Raw genomic sequence first — 22,868 nt, 5'->3', positions numbered from 1 at the left:
ATGTCTATAAGGGTGAGGTGGAGTGGCAGTGTGCTGATGATCCAGCCTTTGAGAGAAGGGAAAGGAGTCAGTGCAGGGTAGGGAGCGATAATACAAATGCTGCACACTATCTCAGCGAACAACACCTTCCTAATACAGAATTTAGATTCTAGAAGAGCAACACAACAGTGCTTTAGCAAACTACTATATCAAATACTACATCAACCCCACTTTTGGTCCGTACCTCGTAGCTGAAGGTGCCAACATATTGAGTCAGCTATTACATGATGCAGTCTGGACTGCCAAAGTCTGCTGTCCCTTCTTCTAATGTTTCCTGTATGGGTAGAGTCAGGGCCATTTCTGATGCTTCAGTCGCCATACATATCGTTCCATCATTTGTCTTCTTTGTACCCTGGTAAAGTAATTTAAAGAGGGATACGGTTTACTGCCTGATTTAACAATATATTTCAATAAAGTGTTTTTGCTGTTCATACAAAATCATGGCATGGTGTGGGTGGGGGCAGCAGTGCATACAAGTCAACTAAAGGGGCATGAGGAAGGGGGCAGTGGAGAGGAGACCCCAGGGAGGAAGAACGGAGGGAGCCGACACAAGTGGAAGGAGTGGAGGGACATTAATAGCAGGGTTGAGACACCAAAAGAGGGGCAGGGTTGAGATGCAGAGGATGAGCAATCTAAAGCAGGAAGAGAAGACAGGAGAGACGAGAAGCCCGACGAGAAGCCCAACGAAGGGACTGTAGGTTTGCATTAGACATAATATCCATGATTGTATGGGCAGGTTTGCAGTGAATATGAGAAAAGTAACTTGGAAGGGAAGCAGTAGAGCTGAGATGCACAAAGATGGAAGGGAGTGGTGACCGCAAAGAGACCATCTGTAAAATTGGGAGAACATGATATAGAAAGAGATGAGATCTGCAATATTGAGAGAGTAGGGTCACAGTAAAAATTACAAACCTAAGGTTGGGATTGTTGGGATAGCAAAAGAGATGTCATACATAAGTAACTTTAGTTGGAAGGTAGGAATAGTAATAGCGATTAGATAACTATAAGTGGGAGAACAGTAGAGATGAAACACCACAGAAGAGGGATGGGCAGAGTAAATGGGATAGTTATAGGGAGTTACCTGACAATATACAACTGAATGAAGACAAAATATCACTTGAGACACGAGAGAAGAGACCTGAAGGATGGAAGTATTGAATTGTAATAGTGGTAGGGATTGAAGCTGTGCAGACATGGGGAGCTAGAGAAGATATCCAAACCGACTCATCTAGACCTGAAGAAAGGAGGTAGATAGGGAGAAGTGGAGATGAGACACTCAAAGGTAGGGGCCCCAATGAGACTCTAGCACGGAAGGCGGGGTGGGAATACTTTCAATTTGAAATGTTTGGAGACACTATAGAGTAGTGCATACATGCTTCAAAACGCCTTCACAATTCATGCAAATGAATGTTGATAACTCTGGTCTATTTCCTTGCATATATTTTCAGGAATACACGGTTCCCAGCTGCATTGGCAGCATTAGATAACATAGTTCTCAGAAATGACAAGACGATAACAAACGAAGCACCCAGATAAATAGTCAAGTAATTAACCAAAAATAAATCTGTTTGTTACTTTATTGGCAAAATACATGGGCTGCTGGAGGAAGTCTTCCAAGTAAGTATGTAATTACAGGATATTACTAGAGCTCAATATTTATGCATCTTATGCCATTGATGTATCAAACAAATATGCAGTCACTTTGCATCCCAGCATTATGAGTCCAATATACAAGTTCCAGCATTAAAGGAAAAACAGGTTTCTGTACATGGCAGATGTGACCTGGTGTCACACTCCTGATGCTGATGTAAGTATCAACCCTAGGTTTCTGGGTTATCATACATACATGCATATGCAGCAACCCAGGTTCCTGTGCTGTGTTACGTCTGTAGTGTATGTTTATGATAATGATGCAGTGACATTTTCTGTACCATGGTGAGCGTGCAGCTGATGTTTGGTTGAAAAGCAAAACGCGATGGATAGAATGCTTGGGCCATCGGAAATCGCTCTGTTTAGCCTGCCACTCCTTTCTTCTTTTTTTTTTTTTTAACTCAACTGTGCCATTATAAAGGGGGGAAACCATATGTACATTTGTCTTGACCTCTACCGTAAGCAGTTTTAGGTGCATTTGCTTTATATGACTCAGGATGATAGTGAGTTGGTACCAGAAGATATGGCCACCATGGTGCCCTGCAGAGTGTGAATGTTTGTCGACTAAAGGTGCTAAGGCACTGTAATAGTGATCCTTCCAGCTCATCCTGATAGAGAAGCATTGATGCAAGCTTAGGAGGAGTTCTTCACTAGTAGAGAAGGCCGGCAAATGGGCAGAGAGAGGTGTGATAGGACCTATGGTTCTGTTCGGTGCATGATGGGGCTGAGAAGAAACAACTGGGTTCCAAAAATGATTTCACACTTTAGGAGGCTTTAGTACTTTAGTAGCAGCCTGGGTCATTAGGCAGATACATTGAGAGGAGCCTGTTGGTTGGATATGCTCATAGAACAGCCAATACTCAACAGACCAGGTCGAAGCCTTGTTAATGTGCTCCTATGGAGGGAGCATGTATGTGCAGGTAGAGTTTGTGCTGCCACTTCTTAAATCATTAATTATGTCTAAGTTGATGGCCAAGGAAATAATGCCTGCTTTGTTCACCAAGGATTTGCTGGTTAAAAAGGGAGGACAGTGATTTGCTTGAGACGGTGGGAAACAGAGCAGAAGTGTAGAGGAGCATCGTCATTAGGCTACAGGCCGCAGAAGAGCTGCAGTTGTGCCATGAGAAGTTCATATGGGATCTGCAGGTTGGTTTTAGGTATCCAGATGGAACGAGATTGACAAGTTGTTATGTGTTTATGGTGCTGAGAAAAATCATGGGTTGGTTTTGTTGGAACCCCAGGGACTAGCGTATCAAATCTGTTATGACAAGAGGCCAACAAAAAAATGCAGGTGTAGTGGAGGACCCGAATTAAAGATAGGGAATCAACAACTGAATGAAGTGGAGGGCACCCCCCCCCCACTTAAACCTAAGCAGAGAAATTTGTATGGACTCATTGATGTTGTAATTATTTGTAAATAGTATATACTAACATTATGAATACTATTTGAAAAAGCATCGTATTTATAAGGTCGAAAATGTCATTACCATGATGTAATAAGGTGGCAAGGCACAGAATGGACAATAAGATTTTCTGTACACAGACAGAAAATCGTTCTGGCTAAATGTCTTTAATGAAAATGCATGTAACCAAAAATGTGGCTAAAATGAGAACAAACTGAGTAGTGCTCAAAGTGTGTAACATGAGGTAATTTTAAAGTTGAGACATTCGAGGACACCATGCTTTCAGAAACTTGACGAGTGGGGCGAACCTAGACTTTTAATTAGGCCTTGTCTGAAACCTTATCTGAAGAGTCCAGCTGCATCAACTATAAATTGAACGGAACACCGGAGGAAAAGTCAGACATGCATGCTAGAGCGTATTTCATTCTGAAGGGTTAGTTCAATTAAAAATATTTGCCAATGAGCTAATGTTTAACGATGAAGTTGCTTAAGACTGTGCAGGAAAGGTGGGGGCAGATTGCTCCCTCACATTTTGCTATAAAAAGTGAGCTCTGTGTGATGCTGGGGGTTGATTGAGGCTGGGAGCTCGACCACTGCACTAAGGCTGCTCTGTGTCAGCAGTGGCAAGAAATAAACCTCTATGAATTTAACAATCTCTTTGCCAAATCTTTGAGTTATCCTTATTGAACTGTGTTGGAGTATGTGAATCCTGCACCCCAACCTCCTCGAGGTGCAGCTATCTTGTCTTAAAGGTATTCGAGGGCGAGCTCTGATTCTATGGGCCCGTCAGAGGTCACTCGATCCTCGTTTACATTTGGTAGCGAGGAGGATGGTTATTGACCATCAACTATTGATTAAAATAAGACACCTAATGGCCATTGACACAAAGTAACTATGTCTTTGGCAAAATCACGAGTCCTTTGCCATTTCGGGCTGAGTAGACTGTGAAGCTCCCCGTAGACAAAAAGGTAGTGTAATTGAGACTGCAGTCGCAACCTGAAAGGGCTCATGCTTATAAACATCTCCATTCCCATTCCTACGGGCATCTGACCAGACGAAAACCTGAAGAAGGCGGTGATCGCGTGGGTCGGGAAAACAAAAAGGTGAGTGCCCTAGCCGATAGAGACAGGGACACAGGGAAAAAGAATAATGGTAATCAAGATTTGGGAACAAACCAAAACCGTAACAGCATTTAAAAATCAATAGCAAGAGTAAAATATTAATGAGAGGCAGACATGTATGCAGGTGGCCAGAGATGTGTTTGACTTTGTTACACGTATGTATATGTCTAATTTTGCATGCTATGGCTGTTCTTGGCATAACTGTGTGTGCACTGTAAAAACATTGGAACGAGTTTAAAAAATTATATTTTAAGCTAAATTAAAAGGTTTTGAAATTGCGAAACAATTACATTAAAATAGGGGATCAGATATTACGGTTTAAGGCACACAAGTTTGTAGTGATTTCACCCCAAAAAGAGTTAAACAGCCTGTGAAAAGTGTAAAAAGCTGGTGCACTTTAAGCAAACACATTTTTTTCAAACCAGCAGCTATGGAGTTAAATTTGTGATGTCCTCGTAGCAGGCAAGATAACTGATAAATCGTGCTAGGAACAATGGATTTTCCTATTAAAATGGCGAAGTTATATTGATTTATAGAAGTACTGTTCTTGTGTGTTAAGCGCGCGCGGAGAAGAAAGGAATGCACCATGTGGTAATGGTTTAACTTTGAAGTATAAGGGGAGGTCCAGTTAGAACAAGGAACTGTGAGCCTGCAAAATGTGTCTTAAAGTAGACTGTCTGTATGAGGTTACAAGTAGTGATCAAAGGTAGTGTTTTATTTTATGGTTTAACATCAGAGCAACTGGCTGGAAGAACGCACAGTTGAAAGCTAACGTGTCAGGGGATCATGAGAGAAATGAATCATGCAAAAGGAATGTGCAAATAGCAGCCCTTGAGATAAGCACTGAGAATGCTCTATGCGCGCCTTGCAAGGTTGTCTGAATCACACACGGAGTATTAGAAAAAGACAGGCTGTACTTCATGTGAAATGCAGATCGCAGAATCCAAAGAATCATCCTGAAGCATTCGTGCAGCTTATGGAATTAAATGCCCACATTTAAAGATAGGAGAAATGCATTAGTTTACTGATAACCTGTGCGCTTCTCTCATGTCTTATGAGAGGCATCTGTATGGAATATTCAGTAGCGCCTAGAGGCCTTATTCTCTGTGATACATACTTATGCTGCCTTGTAACATGCAAGATAAGCATGCTTATGCCATTTTAAATCCCCTACGCTCTCCATTCCTGCGCTATTCAGAATGAGAAACAAGTAGCATTTGAAGGCCAACATTAGCAATTTACAAAGAGGTTACTTCTCTTCTAGTATAGAAACAAGATTCCTTTTAGCATCCGGGAAAGTGTGCAGCCTGCAGCATTAATGTAGGACTGTATGTGAAAAGATACATGCAGCCCAGAATAGGCAGATTAGAAGCTGCCAGGAAGGTGTCTTTATCCAGGCAGACTGAGAGTTGGAGTGGGACAAGGTTTTCGAACTGTGTTCCCATTAGAGATTGAGGGGACAAGTGCCTGTAGTATGCAATATGTCAATGCTCACTATCATAATGGAAATAACCCCATAGCCAGTGAAACTATGAGTGGTGCCTCGATGAAAAACATACCCTGAGAAAGAAATCACCCTGAAGGGCTGACGATTTTGAAAGGTTTAGAGACTGGCAATTAAGAAATGTTAGGCAATAAAAGATTAAATGAGATGCCCAGGGTCATACAGTGTTTAAGGGGTGAAGCTGGGATTTGTGCCAATATTGCAATTCCTGCAGTTTAGCACTTTCTCTTCCAGCTCTTAACATGAACTAAAACAATCTAATGTTATAAAATGACTTGCAAAAGTACGCAACCCACATTTCCAAACCTGACAATTTTTAAAAGCAAAATATTACAGAAGGGGGTTACACAACGTGGGAATGATTTTAGCATCAGTTCTCCATTATCAAGGGGAGTTCCAGCATGCAAGTAGGTAAAACCTCACAGAAGATAGCACAGTAATGCAAGGGATCCTATATGATCTGACCAGGATCACTGTGCCGTCTGCTGGCATAGCCAGGATACAAGCATGAACATTTTGGCTGCACAGTATCGAATTTGCATGCTTGTTTGCCGCTTGGACAGATATTCTATGCACATCTTTTAAGGGATTGCTTAGGTTTTAAGAATGCCCAGCTGAGCAAACTCATTTCAACCCCTATCTGGTGCAGGAACAGAGCTGTTAATCGCGCCACTTGTGCTGCAAACCCCAGTAAATGTGCAGGTATGTTTGTGAACTTCAGATTTAAAGACGGTTCAGCCAGTCTTACTGGGATGTGACCTTCTGATCTTTCACATGAACACATATCCCTGCAATAAGTGCTTATCACACCGAAACAACTTCTGAACCTCCGTGGATGAATATGGATTTCAACTTTGGCTATTGCACACAATCAGCAACATTCCCACAGAGGGGAAGTAACGCTACAAAGGTCGTGTTACCCAAACTATGTATTCCACAATGAAAACGAAAGACATTGCAAGTTTTAATTGATCAAGGCAGAATGTACTTGTCAAAACAGACAGGCAATGGGTTTGGAGCCTCAGCAGCATGCAATAAAATTTTCCTAGCATGTGCTATTTAAGCCTGATGTAAACTGGAATCTTACTTCAGACCAGGCAGCATTGTGGGGGGGCCCTGGGCGGCCACCCCATTTGCCCTCCAATAAAAACGTCTCTGGGGTCTACTGTCATCTGGCAAGGAATGAGCGATTCCTAGTAGCATGAAGCACACAGAAGCCCATAGGCATTGTGGTGCTATTACAAGGAAGGGGCTTGCAGATTACAATAAAAAAGGCATACACTAAGGGCTGCGTGACGAAGCATCGCCTGTAGTTCTAAGAGAAATAGATATATATTGTAATTACGTTGAATGAGCTGCATGTTAAGCCCACACTGGATAGAGTATATTAAGTAAAACACAGCATTGTGGCTAATTTAGCAAAAGGGGGAGGAGTACAGACACCGCTGGGGGAACTGATAGAGGTAGGTAACCAGAGTAGGGTTGAGAGTTTTGCGGGAAATGAGGAGGGATGGCTCCACTCTAAGTTTGCTAGAGAAAGCATTCCATGGTTCGGGGACAAGACGGGGGAGCTTAGCCCTGTGGCATTAGCTCCTTTGGTTAATGGGGACAGCAGCTGGTGACAAGGAGTCCATGAGCATGAGCACTGGGGGGTATCTCAGGATTTAAGAAGTGCTTGCCTCTCGTAATCCATGCCGAAAAAGCTTCTCATCTAGGTAGGCACAGCATCGACGAGTGTGTACGTGTTTTTATATTGTTAAGTGCTGTATGGAAACAGAATGCTAGCAGTAGTGGTGAATTCTAACACTGAGTTTGCAGGGTGAGCGTGCCTAATTGACTTGTTAAATTGGGATTTTATTCCTTGCATGGGGAGGGCGAACTCAAGGCTGTGTATGACCATCCTGCGCACCCAATAGGGGAACCAGTGATGACAATGAAAAAGGTCTTAGCTCCATTTCTATTTCTTTATATTGTGGGGTGGCAAGCAGCCAGGTGCAGGTAGGCAACCTGACCCTGGCTGAGCATCACAGAAGATATTGACTGGGTCAGTGCACCAGCAGTCCCAGTGACGCATACATGCAGGACTACCAGCAACTTAGGCAAATGGAATATGGCAGTCAAGAGTATGAATGCTGCTCCCTATAGCATGTGTGGCTCTGAAAGAGCTAGTGAATGGGGGTTATAGTCTCATCTAGCTGCCTCCCCGCTCTCAACCCCTTTCTGGGCTGGCAGAGATCCTTCAAAGGGCAGAATCTGTGTCTGTGCATAGCTGTGAATGCCACCAGTCTCATACATGTCACTCAATGGTGTGCTGTTTGGACACTTGGCTTTCATACCCTTTGTTTGCAGACACCTTGGCACAGATATTGCTTTGTATTTCTGAAATGTGGACTTTTAGTTAAGTCTATTGTGTATGTGCGTTGTATGGCAGAGGCACAGCGTTCCCATTTTTGTGACCTGCCTTTAATGGTGTTGATAGGTGCTTCATTTTATAAAAATGTATTTGTATGCATTATTTTTGAATGCTTTCACATTAGTCCAGTCCAGATGTCCTTGAGCTGGAAAAATCCATTGCCGACATTTCAGTGGATTCCAGGCTGTTTCCGACTCATAATTAGGCCAGGATTTGTGACATCATATTTCTGTGGGCTTGGACAGTAAATTGCACATCCTCCAAGCCATTTTTTTCCAAAATGCCTTGCAGAGAGAGAAGCCACTGGCACACTGGTTGGTGTGAGGTGGCCTAGCTCACTCCCAAATTCCCACCAAGATATATACGCCCCACCAACTTCCAAAGTCACCAGCCACCACTGGGATGAACAGACCTGACCCTAGCAGCAGCATCAGTTAAATAAACTAGCGCTGTGTAAGACTTACATTCGTGATTTTAAAAAATTAGCCTTTCCTCCATGGGTAGCCAGTGTGCAGCTCGTCTGACGCAAAATCATGTGTATTCTTTCAATGAATACTGAGAGTTGCGCACAGCAGCACTCTGCACTTTTAGAGCTTGTGAAGATTCTGTAAAATGCCTGCAAGAATGTCAGTGTAGTAATACAATTGAACACTGATAATGACACGAGAAATGAATGAGCAGGTGTTGTAAGTATGGCGGGGAAAGGAAAGGGCCGGAGGCATTAGCATATGTGGTAGTGAAAAGGAAGTAATGACACAGGGACGTCATTCCACCAAAATGATAGAGGTAGCGGAAGTGACATCTCATGACCCTTGACCTCTGATGATATCACTATAGGAAATGTTTTAAACACTTTAGGGTAGCAAAGGAGACCGCGGGGCAACAAGGGATACCGCACAGGGTGCAGCCACGACCCCTGGCGACCCACAAATGACGTCCCTGCAATGACACTCAAACGATAAGTGCAACAATGCAGAGTGTAGTATGTAACCTGGCATGACATGAGCAAAGGTTATTTTACAAGCTACAGAAGTAGTGTTAGAATTAAAAGAGGTGGTGATAAACTTCATGAGATGAGAAGCAAGCGATTTTACATGGGGTTTTAAATGAACGTGCGGGCAGGAGCAGGCACTGCCTTGTAGCTGAATGGTCCATTGCCATTCATGTGTTCTATCATTTTTGACTTAGAATGCCCCCTGAAACTGAAGGAGGTTACTGAGTCATTTGCGACCTGCTTTTGGGGAATTTTGGGGATAGCACACATGTAGTGAAGGGGTTTTTTTGGGTGCTCCAAATGGCTTTTTCTAGGAGCTCTACCGTGAGGGGTAGGACAGCTTGCATGGAGTCATATCAGGGGTGGTATTTTATAATTTTGAGGCCTTGACGGCCAGAGTGGAGAACATTTTTTATTAAATAAGGAAAACCCTTTTGTGATTTGAGACAAGCAGTTGTGATTGAGGTGTTCTAGGATTTAGATGAATGAAGAAAGGTTTGAATGACAATATGTGAAAGCATTTAGATTGCCAAGGAAAGCATGTTTTATGTAGAACATGTCCCATTTCGGGATAAGCATGATTTTGAGGTATGAAGGCGGCAGAAGGTCAATGGGAATGTGTGGGTGAAAACTAAAAGATTTCATTATCATGGCAGCATGGTAAACAACAGCTAGCTGTATGACCTGGTGAAGAAATAACGAAAAAGGAGAGGAAGGATTTTAAAAATTCAGGCGCAGGCCGCGAATTATGAACGTTTGCAGACACGAGGTAGAAACAGATGACCTCCAGGAAAATAAAAACAGCTATAAAATAGGGAAATATGGAAAATAAATAAAGAGCAAGCAGAATTAAATAAGAATCATGAAGGACAGTAGTGGTTCAAGTAAGGTTTCTTGGGGGGGCACCCGAGAGAAAAACGTAAGGTTTCCGGGGGGGCACCCAAGAGAAAAACGTAAGGTTTCCGTGGGGGCACCCGAGAGAAAAACGTAAGGTTTCCGTGGGGGCACCCAAGAGAAAAACGTAAGGTTTCCGTGGGGGCACCCAAGAGAAAAACGTAAGGTTTCCGTGGGGGCACCCAAGAGAAAAACGTAAGGTTTCCGGGGGGGCACCTGAGAGAAAAACGTAAGGTTACCGGGGGGGCACCCGAGAGAAAAACATAAGAGGATTCGCCTTGTTCCTGCACTTTAATACAGCGGTCAGAAGAAACGTGAACCCAGAGCCCACATAATAGGGGACGATAGGCTACGGTGACGATTAAAGACGGAATCAAAGGGGGTTCGTTTACACCCCATGTTGGGGTATTGATTAGAAGGCAGGTATATGTGTGTCCAGCTGGTGTTTGTCTAGTCTGTCAAGTGTCTTTTATACATGTCCGGTTGTATGTCACATGTAAGGAATTTTGTCTCCTTGTTGGTTGAAATCAAGTAAGGGTTTTATGCGATTCTATAGTTGAGAGGAAATCACACACAGATTGATGTTCTTTGAGTAAATTGGCGGTATAAATAATTTGGCGGGAAGAGACTGGATTGGAGCTTGCAGTATTTGGTGCTCGTTCATAGTGATGGGAGTGTTGGACTCACATAAGGATATTAGAAACAGAGTTAAGCCCGGAAAACATTGCTCCAATTGGAGGAGTGGGTTAAAGGTACCGGCCACAAGATGTTTATGCCGCGGCCACAAATTGAGTCTTCATCTAAAGTCATCTTACAACGCATGGCAACTTACTTGCATGCCGCATATCCAAGAAAAAAGTTAGAAAACACTATGCTGTTCTCAAATTGTGAAAAATATCAGAACAAGGAAAGGAGGAAGAGCCTCCAGAAGCTTGGTTGCAAAAAATATGCACTGAGGGGCGTGAGACACCTGCAGCGACACCTGCCCCGCCTGAAACAGGAACCGAGGGAAGTAAGCCTGAGGGACTTTACCCATTAAAGAAAGCTAAAAGCAGCCACAGGGCATAGCAACCCCGCTTATGAGTCACTTAGATAAAGTAGAAACAAAAATCAAGGGAAGGATAAGGACAAGAATCTCACATCCCTAGCCCCAAGGGACAAGGGGAGACGCGATGATGCATTAATAAAGGAGGGCATCAGGCACAGACAAGTGCATCTCTTGATAAGGTGAGAGAGGGAAAGAAGAGGAAAGGAAGTGAAGACAGAACTGATGAGATAGCATTTACAAAGGACGAATGGATGGGAGGACAAATCTCATTGAAACTCGATGGGAAAGAAAGTGATGTTGGGAGACCTAAAAAGAAGTTAGATGAGGCACAGAGGAAAGAAGAAGGAGTTAAGGGACGGAAGGATAAGAAGGAAAGTTAGGCTAAGGCGAGTACAGCTTTATCGCGAAGAGCAAGAAAAGTAGCTCGATTACAAACCAGAGAGGAGCCTATGAACGAGACAGACAGAAACAGTAGAGGTTAGAAAAAAAATTAAAGGGTACGTGAAAGAAGGGATGAGGAAGTTCAAAGGAAAGATGAACGTAGAAATAAGGTGAAAAGGAAGAAGATAGGGTCAGAGAAGAGGCGAGGAAGTGCAAACGGATTGGTCACAGGAATAAATAAGCAAATAAATAAATAAGGAAATACTGAAAATTAGTGGTTATCTTGAATAAAAAAATGAATAAAGGGAAAATTGAGAAATAGGAACAATTGGGCAAATGAATAAAAGGATAAGGGATATACTCAAAAGCATAAAGCGGAAAAAAACAAAAAAGTGGAAAACAATAGCACTTATGAGGTTTCCTGGCCAACAGAAAAAAGGAGCGTTGGGCAATAAAAAAACATCAAGACACCATGAAGACCAAGAAAAGGAGTATGGCTGATAAAAATTGGGTCAATTAAATGAAGGAAACTCGCACAAGCCATTTTAAGTAAATATGGTGAAGTAAGCAAAACTACTTGTGAATGTCAGTAACAATTTTGATTTATTTTACAGACAAGCTATGAACCTCTTGCGTGGAAGCACAAGAAATTGTCTGCATGACCTTAAATTAGGGAGAAAAAGAAAAAAGGTAAGTACTAGTTCACGCCAAAAGGGTGTGAACACACAATCGATCAACACTAAAAGGTAAGAGGATCCAGGTGAGTAACAGGAAAAAGGGAGAAAGACATTACGCTCTATAAGCGCCATGGCTGCCTCTAAAACGCTTCTGACTCCGGCCTGGTGAATGGAGTAATTACCGGTACATTCCAAGGTTGGCAGGACCGGTAATTCCCCATTCACCAGAGCCATTCCCCATTCCCATTTGAGCCCCCATAGGGCTCAGTGGGAATGGGGAAGGTGCTAATAACGGTACTGCAAATTGCGGTACCGTTATTAGCTCTGGAGTCCCTTTGCGGGTCCCGTCCTCAACACCTGGTAAAACCAGGCGTTAAGGGAGGACCCGCAAAGGGAACTCGTAGTAGGGCGGTAAGGGATTACCGGCACCAGTGCCCTTACTGATGCCGGTAATCCCATTACCGCCCACCTCTTAATGAGGCCCAATGTCTTCAAAAGTTAGCTGTTTTTCCCCAAGACAGGTACAACAGGTGTGGAAAGAGTAGAAAATAGATAACATGACCATTTCAGACGACCACAGAAAACAGAAGTAAAATTGAAGGTGAGTAATCCTTTTCATGTTCATAATGTCAAAAGGATTGTTATGATAGAGGTATGCAAGCATTAGAATAGGTAAACATTAATGGGAACAATAAAGGTGGAGGCACGTAGTAAGAATTGGTGCCATAGTCCTGGAAGACAGGGGTAGGCTAGATCAAGTTAGACTAGATCAAGTTAGACAGGGACGGTGTACAGTGAAACGCCTCTGTTTTATCTCCCTAGGATGAACACAAAGCACAAGCATAGACCATGGTCCAACTAACGACAAGAAAAGAATAGGAAGAATGGCTGCTAAGCTGAAGAAGTATGTGCAGCTAACCAGCAAGAATTTACTGCTAAGCTGAGGAAGTATGTGCAGCTAACCAGCAAGTATTTACTGCTAACCTGGAAGGATGCAGCTAAGCTGACCAAAGAACCAAGTCGAAACAAACAGGGTAATTCATAGAATTACGCAGAAAAGTGTCGCAAGCGGCTGGCGCAGAGTGTCCGCGTGCGATTGACTGCGCCAGGCACGTGCGATAAAACCGATTTCCGCGCACAGCGTATTCATGGATTTCATGCTCCCAAACCAGCCGTGGCGCAGAGTATCGCAGCGACCCTGCAGCAGCGCCAGTAACGCCCCCAAGAACGCCCTCGCGCAAGGAAAAGCCAGCAAAATCGCTAAATCATCGCAAAGGGCTGCGCTAACTCTGGACCAGTTTACAGGGCAGCCAAACAAGGAACGCAAAGCGGGTAACGTGCATATCAGGGGTACACGTGAAGTCATACACGCGATTAGCCAGGGTACGTGTATTACAGGGGTACGCAGGAAGTTTAACACGCGATTGGCCAGGGTACGTGTATTACAGGGGTACGCGGGAAGTTTAACACGCGATTAGCCAGGGTAAGTGTATTACAGGGGTACACGTGAAGTCATACACGCGATTAGCCAGGGTACGTGTATTACATGGGTACGCGGGAAGTTTAACACGCGATTGGCCAGGGTACGTGTATTACAGGGGTACGCGGGAAGTTTAACACGCGATTAGCCAGGGTAAGTGTATTACAGGGGTACGCGGGAAGTTCAACACGCAATTAGCCAGGGTACGTGTATTACAGGGGTACGCGGGAAGTTTAACACGCGATTGGCCAGGGTACGTGTATTACAGGGGTACGCGGGAAGTTTAACACGCGATTGGCCAGGGTACGTGTATTACAGGGGTACGCGGGAAGTTATACACGCGATTAGCCAGGGTACGTGTATTACAGGGGTACGCGGGAAGTATAACACGCGATTGGCCAGGGTACGTGTATTACAGGGGTACGCGGGAAGTTTAACACGCGATTGGCCAGGGTAAGTGTATTACAGGGGTACGCGGGAAGTTTAACACGCGATTAGCCAGGGTAAGTGTATTACAGGGGTACGCGGGAAGTTCAACACGCAATTAGCCAGGGTACGTGTATTACAGGGGTACGCGGGAAGTTTAACACGCGATTGGCCAGGGTACGTGTATTACAGGGGTACGCGGGAAGTTTAACACGCGATTGGCCAGGGTACGTGTATTACAGGGGTACGCGGGAAGTTATACACGCGATTAGCCAGGGTACGTGTATTACAGGGGTACGCGGGAAGTATAACACGCGATTGGCCAGGGTACGTGTATTACAGGGGTACGCGGGAAGTTATACACGCGATTAGCCAGGGTACGTGTATTACAGGGGTACGCGGGAAGTTTAACACGCGATTGGCCAGGGTACGTGTATTACAGGGGTACGCGGGAAGTTTAACACGCGATTAGCCAGGGTAAGTGTATTACAGGGGTACGCGGGAAGTTCAACACGCAATTAGCCAGGGTACGTGTATTACAGGGGTACGCGGGAAGTTTAACACGCGATTGGCCAGGGTACGTGTATTACAGGGGTACGCGGGAAGTTTAACACGCGATTGGCCAGGGTACGTGTATTACAGGGGTACGCGGGAAGTTTAACACGCGATTGGCCAGGGTACGTGTATTACAGGGGTACGCGGGAAGTTATACACGCAATTAGCCAGGGTACGTGTATTACAGGGGTACGCGGGAAGTTCAACACGCGATTAGGCTGGGTGGGTCCTCACAGGTGTTCCCTGTACACCCTCCACGGCCCCTGCAGGCAGCCTACAAAACAGGGGACTACCCTGCACACCTGCTCATGTCCCCCTGCACCCCCACCCCCCCAGCAGTGCAGGGGCAGCCTCCACCAGGCCCCCACTCATGTCTCCCACCACCCCCACCCTCCCGCCACCAGGGGCAGCCTCCACCAGGCCCCCACCCATGTCTCCCACCACCCCCCGCCACCAGGGGCACTCTCCACCAAGCCCCCACCCATGTCTCCCACCACCCCCACCAGTGCAGGGGCACCCTCCACCAGGCCCCCACCCATGTCTCCCAACACCCCCACCCACCAGCACTGTGGTGCACGTGGCCAGCAGGCAGTCAGGCAGCAGCAGATGGCAGGTGGGAGCGTGCTCAGGGCTCTGGGGGGCAGTAATTTCGCCTCCTGGCCAGGAGCGTGGTCTCTCGTGTGTGAACGCGTGGACAGCCTGATAGGTAGTGAAATCCCACACGTCAGCAAAGGCCCTTAGCGCGTAAACCCGTCAACAGCATATGCGCGCCTATAGTCACCTGCACGTGCAGGAAATTGTTGCGTGACACGTCCCAGTGTCAAAGCGTGTGATTGGTGAAAATGGATGTACACGTAGAAGTGACAAAGCGTGTGATTGGTGAAAATGGATCTACACGCAGGAGTGACAAAGCGTGTGATTGGTGAACGTACACGCCGCGTAAGTGACGCTGTACGTGTGGGCCTGTATATAAGGTACATGTAGAACACCATTTCCTTGTACGTGCTTTTCGTGGAGAGCGAGTGGGTGAAATCTGTACTCCTTGTCGTTTCACACGCGATTTACTTCACGGCGTTTCCAGTTCGTATTCCCTGTTACCTCTGACAGCTTTTTCTCTTTTTTCTCTTTTACTGGTTTACCTGGGCCTGTTCCCTCAAACAGTGTCCCCTTCTACTGTTGTCCTGTCTTCTCAGACAGCGTACACATCTTCTTTTGGCGGGGGTTTAGCCAGCCAAACGCGCTCATTCTTCACGCTCTTTTACCTGGCAGACGGTGAGTCACGCACGTATCCAACTTCTGTGCTTGCCCCGTGTGTTGCCTACCCCTTCAGAGGTCATTCTAGGCTGCGTGTGACACGCATACGTTCATTCTTGTGTTACTGGGTGCCACAGCGTAGTGCAGGTTTTTCTTTCTGCACACGTGGTCTAGGAGGGGTTGCGTGCACGTCATCTCCCTTTTTTGGGCCTCCTGTGCGTTGCGTGACCCGTCATCTTTCCCCAGGGGTTACAATCAGCCGTGCTAGAGCACTAGGGTACAATTACCATCTGGTACCCAACCCCTTTGACCCCCAATTGCCCAGGACAATTGTCTACAGCCACTCCCATACGCACATTAATATCAGTGCCATGGCTGGGAGGCGAGGATTCCGTAAGGGTGGCAAAGGTGGAAGAGCCACAAGTGGTGGCCGTGGTGGATCCGGTAGGGGACGTGGTCGTAACTTGCAGGGTGAGCCTGTCCCCCCATGTGTGGAGGACCAGTCAAGGGCACCCATCATCCCCCCCCTCCCCCCCCCTCCCCCCCTCCCCCTGAGGCTGAAGTGGCTGACACCATCCATGCTCAGCCCTTGTTGGACCAGCCCATTGTGGCACCAGACCTGGCTGACTCCATGGCTGACTTCCAGGTCAGCAGGGCTACGACACGTGCGCTGGTGCACGTTGATGCCATCATGCCACGTGGATCTGGGGCAGCAAGGTCATCTGCTGCACCAAGGAGGCAGGGCGGAGTGGCTGCAGGGGCAGCTGCGGCTCCATCCACCCCAGCCCTCACACACCCAGCCAGGACAGTGTCGGTCCTAGTCCATGCTGCTGAAATTCCCCCTGACACCATCACACTCGAGCCAATGCCTGCACCAACTCCCATGCTGAGTGTGCAATCCCACACTCCTGATACAGAGTCCACCAGGGCTCCTGCCCCTAGTGTCCAGAGCGGCGCAGGACACTCAGGATCACCACCACCTTCCAAGCGGAAGAGGAAGAGTGCTCGTCCGGCACAGGCTGATGCCCCAGACACGGCTACACAGTCCGGCCCGTCCAGGAAGCCCAGCTTCACGGATGACGAACTGAATGCACTTGTCGAGTATGTGTCCGGACATGACAACGAGATGGTCATTGTTGCAGGATCCAAGACCACACCTGCACAACGCCAGGCACACTGGCAGACCGTTGCGGACATCGTAAGTGCCCTTGGAATCGTGAGGCGCACAGCCAATGATTGCTATAAGCACTGGAATGACCTAAAGCGCAGGGCAAAGAGTAAGCTGGCCTCAAGTCATGCCGCAACTCTAGTGACTGGAGGTGGGTCTCCAGTAGTAGACATGGAACTCACTCCACATGAGTCAGTCGCTGGGACCTACGTCACGGAGGAACAGATCCAAGGCGTGGGAGATCTGGCTGATTACGAGGCATTGTCCGGTGAGTGCACATGCATGTGTGTGTCATACATGTGCATGGTGTGTGTGTGAGGGCTTCTGTTTGGGTGGCAGGAGAGAGTGTGTGCGCCTCAGTCGTATGGGTCAGCCATGTGCTTCATGCAATACTTCCTGCGCAGCTGCATTTGGCCATAGCAGTATCCCTTCTGCCAACAGTAGACATCTAGCACAACTGCACGCCAGTTGCCCTTGAAGTGTCACCTTGACACAACAGATTTGCTTATTTTTCACTGTTCATTCAGTCAGTTTGTTTGCATTCCACCACTTTCCCTAGGCATGTCGCTGTCCACTAGTCACATGTCTGACATGGGTATGGTAAAGGGGAGTGACTTTGTTACCTGGATATCATTTGTACACACATGTCCCTGTGCAATTTGACCATTACAGACTGGCAGCTCCAGGTGAAAAATCTGACCTGTTAGAATCAGAAAAGCTATTACATGCGGGAACTGGACTGAATGAATAGGTGCTGCCCTCCTCTCCATCTTCACTCAATAGCAATGGTACATGCCATCTGTGTGATGGCATGTGTGTTTCACCTGCCAATCACAGGCCAATGTGTGATGCCACTGCCAGGCAGCATGCAGAAAATTTGTTCATCTTCCATCTTGGTGTCATCAGTGTGTGCCGTTTGCCTGCACTTCATACGCAGTGTGGGTGCATGCATGGGAGGGTTTTAGTCATGTGGGACATGTCAATCAAGTACTGGTTCTCTTGCTTCTCAGCCCTCAATGTGTGCCATGGTGCTAATGCCTGTTTCCATTACTTTGTTTTCATGTCTTTGCAGGGGAAGACGCACCTGATACTGCTGGGGTTGTGGAGATGGTGCAGACCCAGGAGGTGTCCCAGGGCCGACCAACCACCAGTGAGGGACGTGGTGTGGTGGTGGGGGAGAACCCACAAGTGCTGCAGGTCGTGCTCTCAAGGGGTGTCTCTGGCTGCACCTCCCCCGAGCTGTACTCAGGTGTTGATTCGGATGAGACCTACGTGCCGTCGCTGGTGAGTGTTCCAGGGAGGGATTCTGTTCTGTCTCACCCACCTGCACCAGGGTCAGTACCCTCCATGGGGATGTCAGTGTTGGCAGCTACGCCTTCGGTGGTTACGGATGCAGGGTCACACTCCGCGACATCTGATCCTGTTCCTGGGCCAGCAGATCAGAGGGGGAATGCAGTCCTGCAGCCTCAGGCAGTGCCGGCACAGCAAGGCGCAGTTCGCCTTGCCCCAGACAGGTGTGGTGCCCGCCGACGTGGTGGCCGTACGCCACCTGGCAATACCGCATGGGAGCAATCCATTTACGGTATGGCTACCCAACAGGCTGCATCATCCGAGATGATGGCTCAGGCCATGGATAGGGTGGCCACTTCCATTGTCCCCCCAGAAAGGCTGATGGAGCGACTAGAGCAGGCAACTGACTCCATCTGCCAGTCACACAGGGAGGACATGTTGGGGTCCAACAGGGACAGGCGGGCGGCACTGGCGACTCTGCAGGAGGCCATCTCCATTGAGTCCCAGGGCCACAGGGAAGCCCTGAGGCAGGAGCTCCTACACCTCAGGACGACTCTTGTTGAGCTTGAGGCTTCAACACACCAAAGGACAGAACAGCAGCTGGAGCGTCTCACCCGTACGCTCTCAGCTGAGATGCAGGCAACGAGGGCGGAGGTCCGGGCATCCCGTGAGTTGTTGCATGGGGACCTCCGCACACTCATCCTCCAGAACCAGACCTACCACACCCGCATGCTTGCAGCCATGGAGGAGCAGACTAGGGCCTTGCGTGGGCTGCCTCCCATAGTGCAACCACCTCCGGATGCAGCTGCACAGGGTGATAATAGCGACAGCAGTGACACTCCCACAATAGGGTAGCCGTGTGGGCCATGAGCCCATGGAGGTGTTTTATTTTCCCAGGATCCACGCAGGTGGGTTCTGGTGTGCATCCTGTCCTCGGACCTCCTGGGTGGCCTCCCCAACCCCCCCGGGCCCATCAATGGCCATTTTTGATTGTTTCTTATTTTTATTTTTATTTTGATTTCTTTTATTCCCAATTTTTTTGGGAGGATCTGTTGGCTCCGATCTGTTGGCTCCGATCTGTTGGCTCCGATCTGTTGGCTCCGATCTGTTGGCTCCGATCTGTTGGCTCCGATCTGTTGGCTCCGATCTGTTGGCTCCGATCTGTTGGCTCCGATCTGTTGGCTTCCGTGGTTCCTGTGGGCATACGCTGCATTGTGGCTGGGCACATGCAGGCTTGTAATGTATTTGGTTCAGATGCTTGGGTTTGAGTCACACACACCCCTCCTGCTTCCCGTTTCCATGGGCTTGCAAAGGGTGTGCCCAAGTGACAGTGAATTACACAGTGACGTTGGACTCCCATGAGCTGTGTGGCCAGTCTGTAGTCAATACTGTGTATACATTCCTAGTGCATATTGCTGTTGTGTTGTACACTGCATGTTGCATTGATGTGTAACTCTTCTTCTGTGTCTACCTCCCAATTTGCAGGTCCCTTCCTCAAGTCCACACAAGGACCTCTAGTCTGGCGATGGGGACCATGTTGGCAGCAGTGCACCTACAACTCTACATGGCGCCAACACTGCACAGTTGGTAGTGGTGGGAGTGCAGGCATTTCCAGGTGGTGAGACTACTAATATGTAACATTTTTGATGTCATGTTAATGGTACTACGTGCTCAAGTATGTTGTTGGTCCGGCATTGCTGTGAGCATTTCAGGTGTTGCAGGTTTCTAATAGTGCCACTGTACATAGTGAGAGTGATGTCATGTTGTGGGGATTACTTTGTTTACCTGCAATTAGCATGACATGGCACGGTGTGTCGTGTGGCAGTGCTGGGGTTGGGTTGGCTGACATGGCACTGTCCTCTTGTTGCATTTTGCAAGTGGGTATTCATTTTAGCTGCTTCAATGTGTAACTTCACAAAACTGCATTGGTGGTGTCTGTGTGGGTAGGGATGCACACATTGTGACACTTCCAGGTGAACAATCTCAGGCTGACATGGAATTCCCGGTTCATTCTCCAGACATTCAGGATCAGTGTCAGGTTGAGTCATCATTGATTGTCAGATGGAATGTGCCAGGGCAGTGTGCACTCCACAGGGGTGTGATTTCTATGTGAAGTAATTAGCCACTAGCTGTGTACGGGCTGCCTCCCCCCGTGCCCTTTCCCCTCCCATGCGCAGCGGCTGTGCATGTGGTTGGGGATGTGGGGCCACCACCATGTCCACGGCCAGGCCCCGGCGTGTTGCAACGTTGTGCAGGACACATGCTGCCACTATGATCCTGCACACTACTGGGGGAGCGTATAACAGCTGCCCGCCAGAACGGTCAAGGGAGCGAAAGCGTGACTTCAGCACTCCGAATGTGCGCTCCACTATGCCCCTGGTTGTAATGTGGGCTGTGTTAAATCTTACCTGGGGTGGCGTGGTGGGGTTCCGAATTGGCGTCATCATGTGGGGGCTGAGAGGGTAGGCACTGTCCCCTGTGGAGGTGGGGATTGGTATCATTGGTGAGGTTGTGACCTTGCTCAGTATCCAACATGCATGCATGTGCAGTGGCATACATACTCACCAAGCAGCCATGTATCGCCATGCCGCCCAGCTTCTAGGTCCCGGCTTAGGGTGGACATTCGGTAAATGAAGCTGTCGTGGGTGGAGCCGGGATAGTTGGCATATACTGAGGTGATGATTCCCTTGGCATTACATGCTACCTGCACGTTGATGGAATGCCAGTGCTTGCGGTTCCTATAGATGTGCTCAGATGCCCTGGGGGGACGTAGAGCCACATGGGTGCAGTCGATGGCACCTAGCACTTTGGGGAATCGTGCCACTGCGTAAAAATCCAGGGCGGCAGCATGCCTTTCTGCAGGTGTTCTGGGCAGGTATATGTGCCTGCGGACTGATGGGCGTGCAGTCATGATGTTCAAGACCTGGTGTAGGCAGCGTGACTGGGTGGCCTGTGACACCCCACCCACTATGGCACTTGTCCGCTGAAATGATCCAGTGGCTAAGAAGTGCAGTACATTGAGGACCTTCTCCAGGGGGCTGAGTGCTTGGGAGCACAGGGTGGGTGATGTGAGGTCATCCTCCCACTCAGTCACCAGGTCCAGTATGATGTGTGGTGGAAACCTGTACCTCCCATACACCTGGTCATCAGGCATCCCGAAAAGGCTGGTTCTGGGTGTGAATATTCTGGCCCTGACTATCCTCCTCCTCCTCCTTTGGTAGCCCACTGCCACTGCTGCTAGGAACGGTATGTTCATCCTGGCGTCTGAGCTTGTTATTGTTAAAGTCCGCAATTTATGCTTAGCGCGTGTTCTAGGCGAGCGTGTGACCCGCGCAGCCCTGGAATCCTGTTCCCAGTCCAATAGCGTGTGGAAATTCACACGCACCACGGGATACAGGTTCGCTGACGTACTTGCGTGTGTAAGTGGCCGCGCACCCATTAAATACACGTACATAGGCCAATCGCGTGTACGCGCACTTTTGTCCAATTACACGCGATGACACTCTGACGTGCAGTATCTCCACGTGTGCCCCGTCATCACGTCCTGAGTGGGGAACACCCGTGCGGGTCACGTCACAGACGCGCTTACGCGCTGAGGGACTCTGGTCCAATAGAATCGCGTATGCGTGCTGACGCGCTTACGCGCTAAGGGCCTTTCCTCGGATTTCACGCTGACGTGCAGGATTTTCACGTGCCAAATCACTCCGTATCAAGCTGGCCACGCGAAAACACACGGAAGCCCACGCTCCTGCCCAGAAGGCCGAGTTACTGCCCCCCAGTGCCCCGAGCAGCCTCCCACGTGCCATCTGCTGCTGCCTGCCTGCCTGCTGCCACCGTGCCCTGCCATTTGGTGCCTGCACATCAGCCATCTGCAGGGGTCCAGTTGCTGTGTCCACCCCTGCTGGAACTGAAGACTCCCGACTGGTATTACATCGCTCCACAGCCCAGCCCCAGGACCCAGTTGCCCACCCACACCTGCCTCTGGGGTTGCCATGTCGGGCACTTCCACATCTGGCACCAGTGGCAACCCCAGGCCAGAGGGGCAGAGGGGCACCAGCTTCACTGTCACCGAAGTTGGTGTCCTGGTGGAGCATGTCCTGGGGCAGTATGATGCCCTCTTTGGATCGTCCCGTGCCAGCAAGGAAGGACGGCAGAGGATCTGGGCCGACTGTGTGGTTGCCATCAACGCGGAGGGGGTGGCAACCCGCGACGTCCTGAAGATCAAGAAGCGCTGGGAGGACTTGAGGTCCAGGACCCTTGTGAAGGCCCGGCGCCTCGTGGAGGGGGGCCGGGGCCGCATGAGTACCATCCAGATGAGGGTCCTGGAACGCGTACGCCCAGCGCTCCACGCCCAGATCCTTGAGAGGGAGGCCCGTCTGGAGTTGAGCGGTAAGTGTCCATGCATTACTGTGTGAGACAGGGCATGTTGCGGTGTGCTGGTTCTATGATACTTGCCTGTATGTGTGCCATAGCCCATGTATGCATGTATGTGTGCAGGGACATCATGGTAATGCATGTGCGACCAGTGATGTGTGATGCACATGGTTGTTGCATGTGTTGATATGCCGCAT

The 22,868-nt window shown here is 48.3% G+C and overlaps 1 protein-coding gene across 4 annotated transcripts in view; it reads right to left on the bottom strand.

The window, feature by feature from the left end:
• TNFRSF14 (TNF receptor superfamily member 14) overlaps positions 1-22,868 on the bottom strand; it is a 661,986-nt gene that overhangs the window by 131,934 nt on the left and 507,184 nt on the right. For all 4 annotated transcript variants that reach the window (XM_069610212.1, XM_069610211.1, XM_069610210.1 and 1 more), the window contains one exon: positions 224-391. In XM_069610212.1, the coding sequence (XP_069466313.1) occupies positions 260-391 (132 nt within the window). In that variant the 3' untranslated portion in view covers positions 224-259. The remainder of the gene's footprint in view (positions 1-223; positions 392-22,868) is intronic.

Source organism: Ambystoma mexicanum, chromosome 8, assembly GCF_040938575.1.
Source record: "Ambystoma mexicanum isolate Mex_15411 chromosome 8, UKY_AmexF1_1, whole genome shotgun sequence".
Lineage (NCBI taxonomy): Eukaryota > Metazoa > Chordata > Amphibia > Caudata > Ambystomatidae > Ambystoma > Ambystoma mexicanum.
This window is presented reverse-complemented; position numbering and strand designations above follow the sequence as displayed.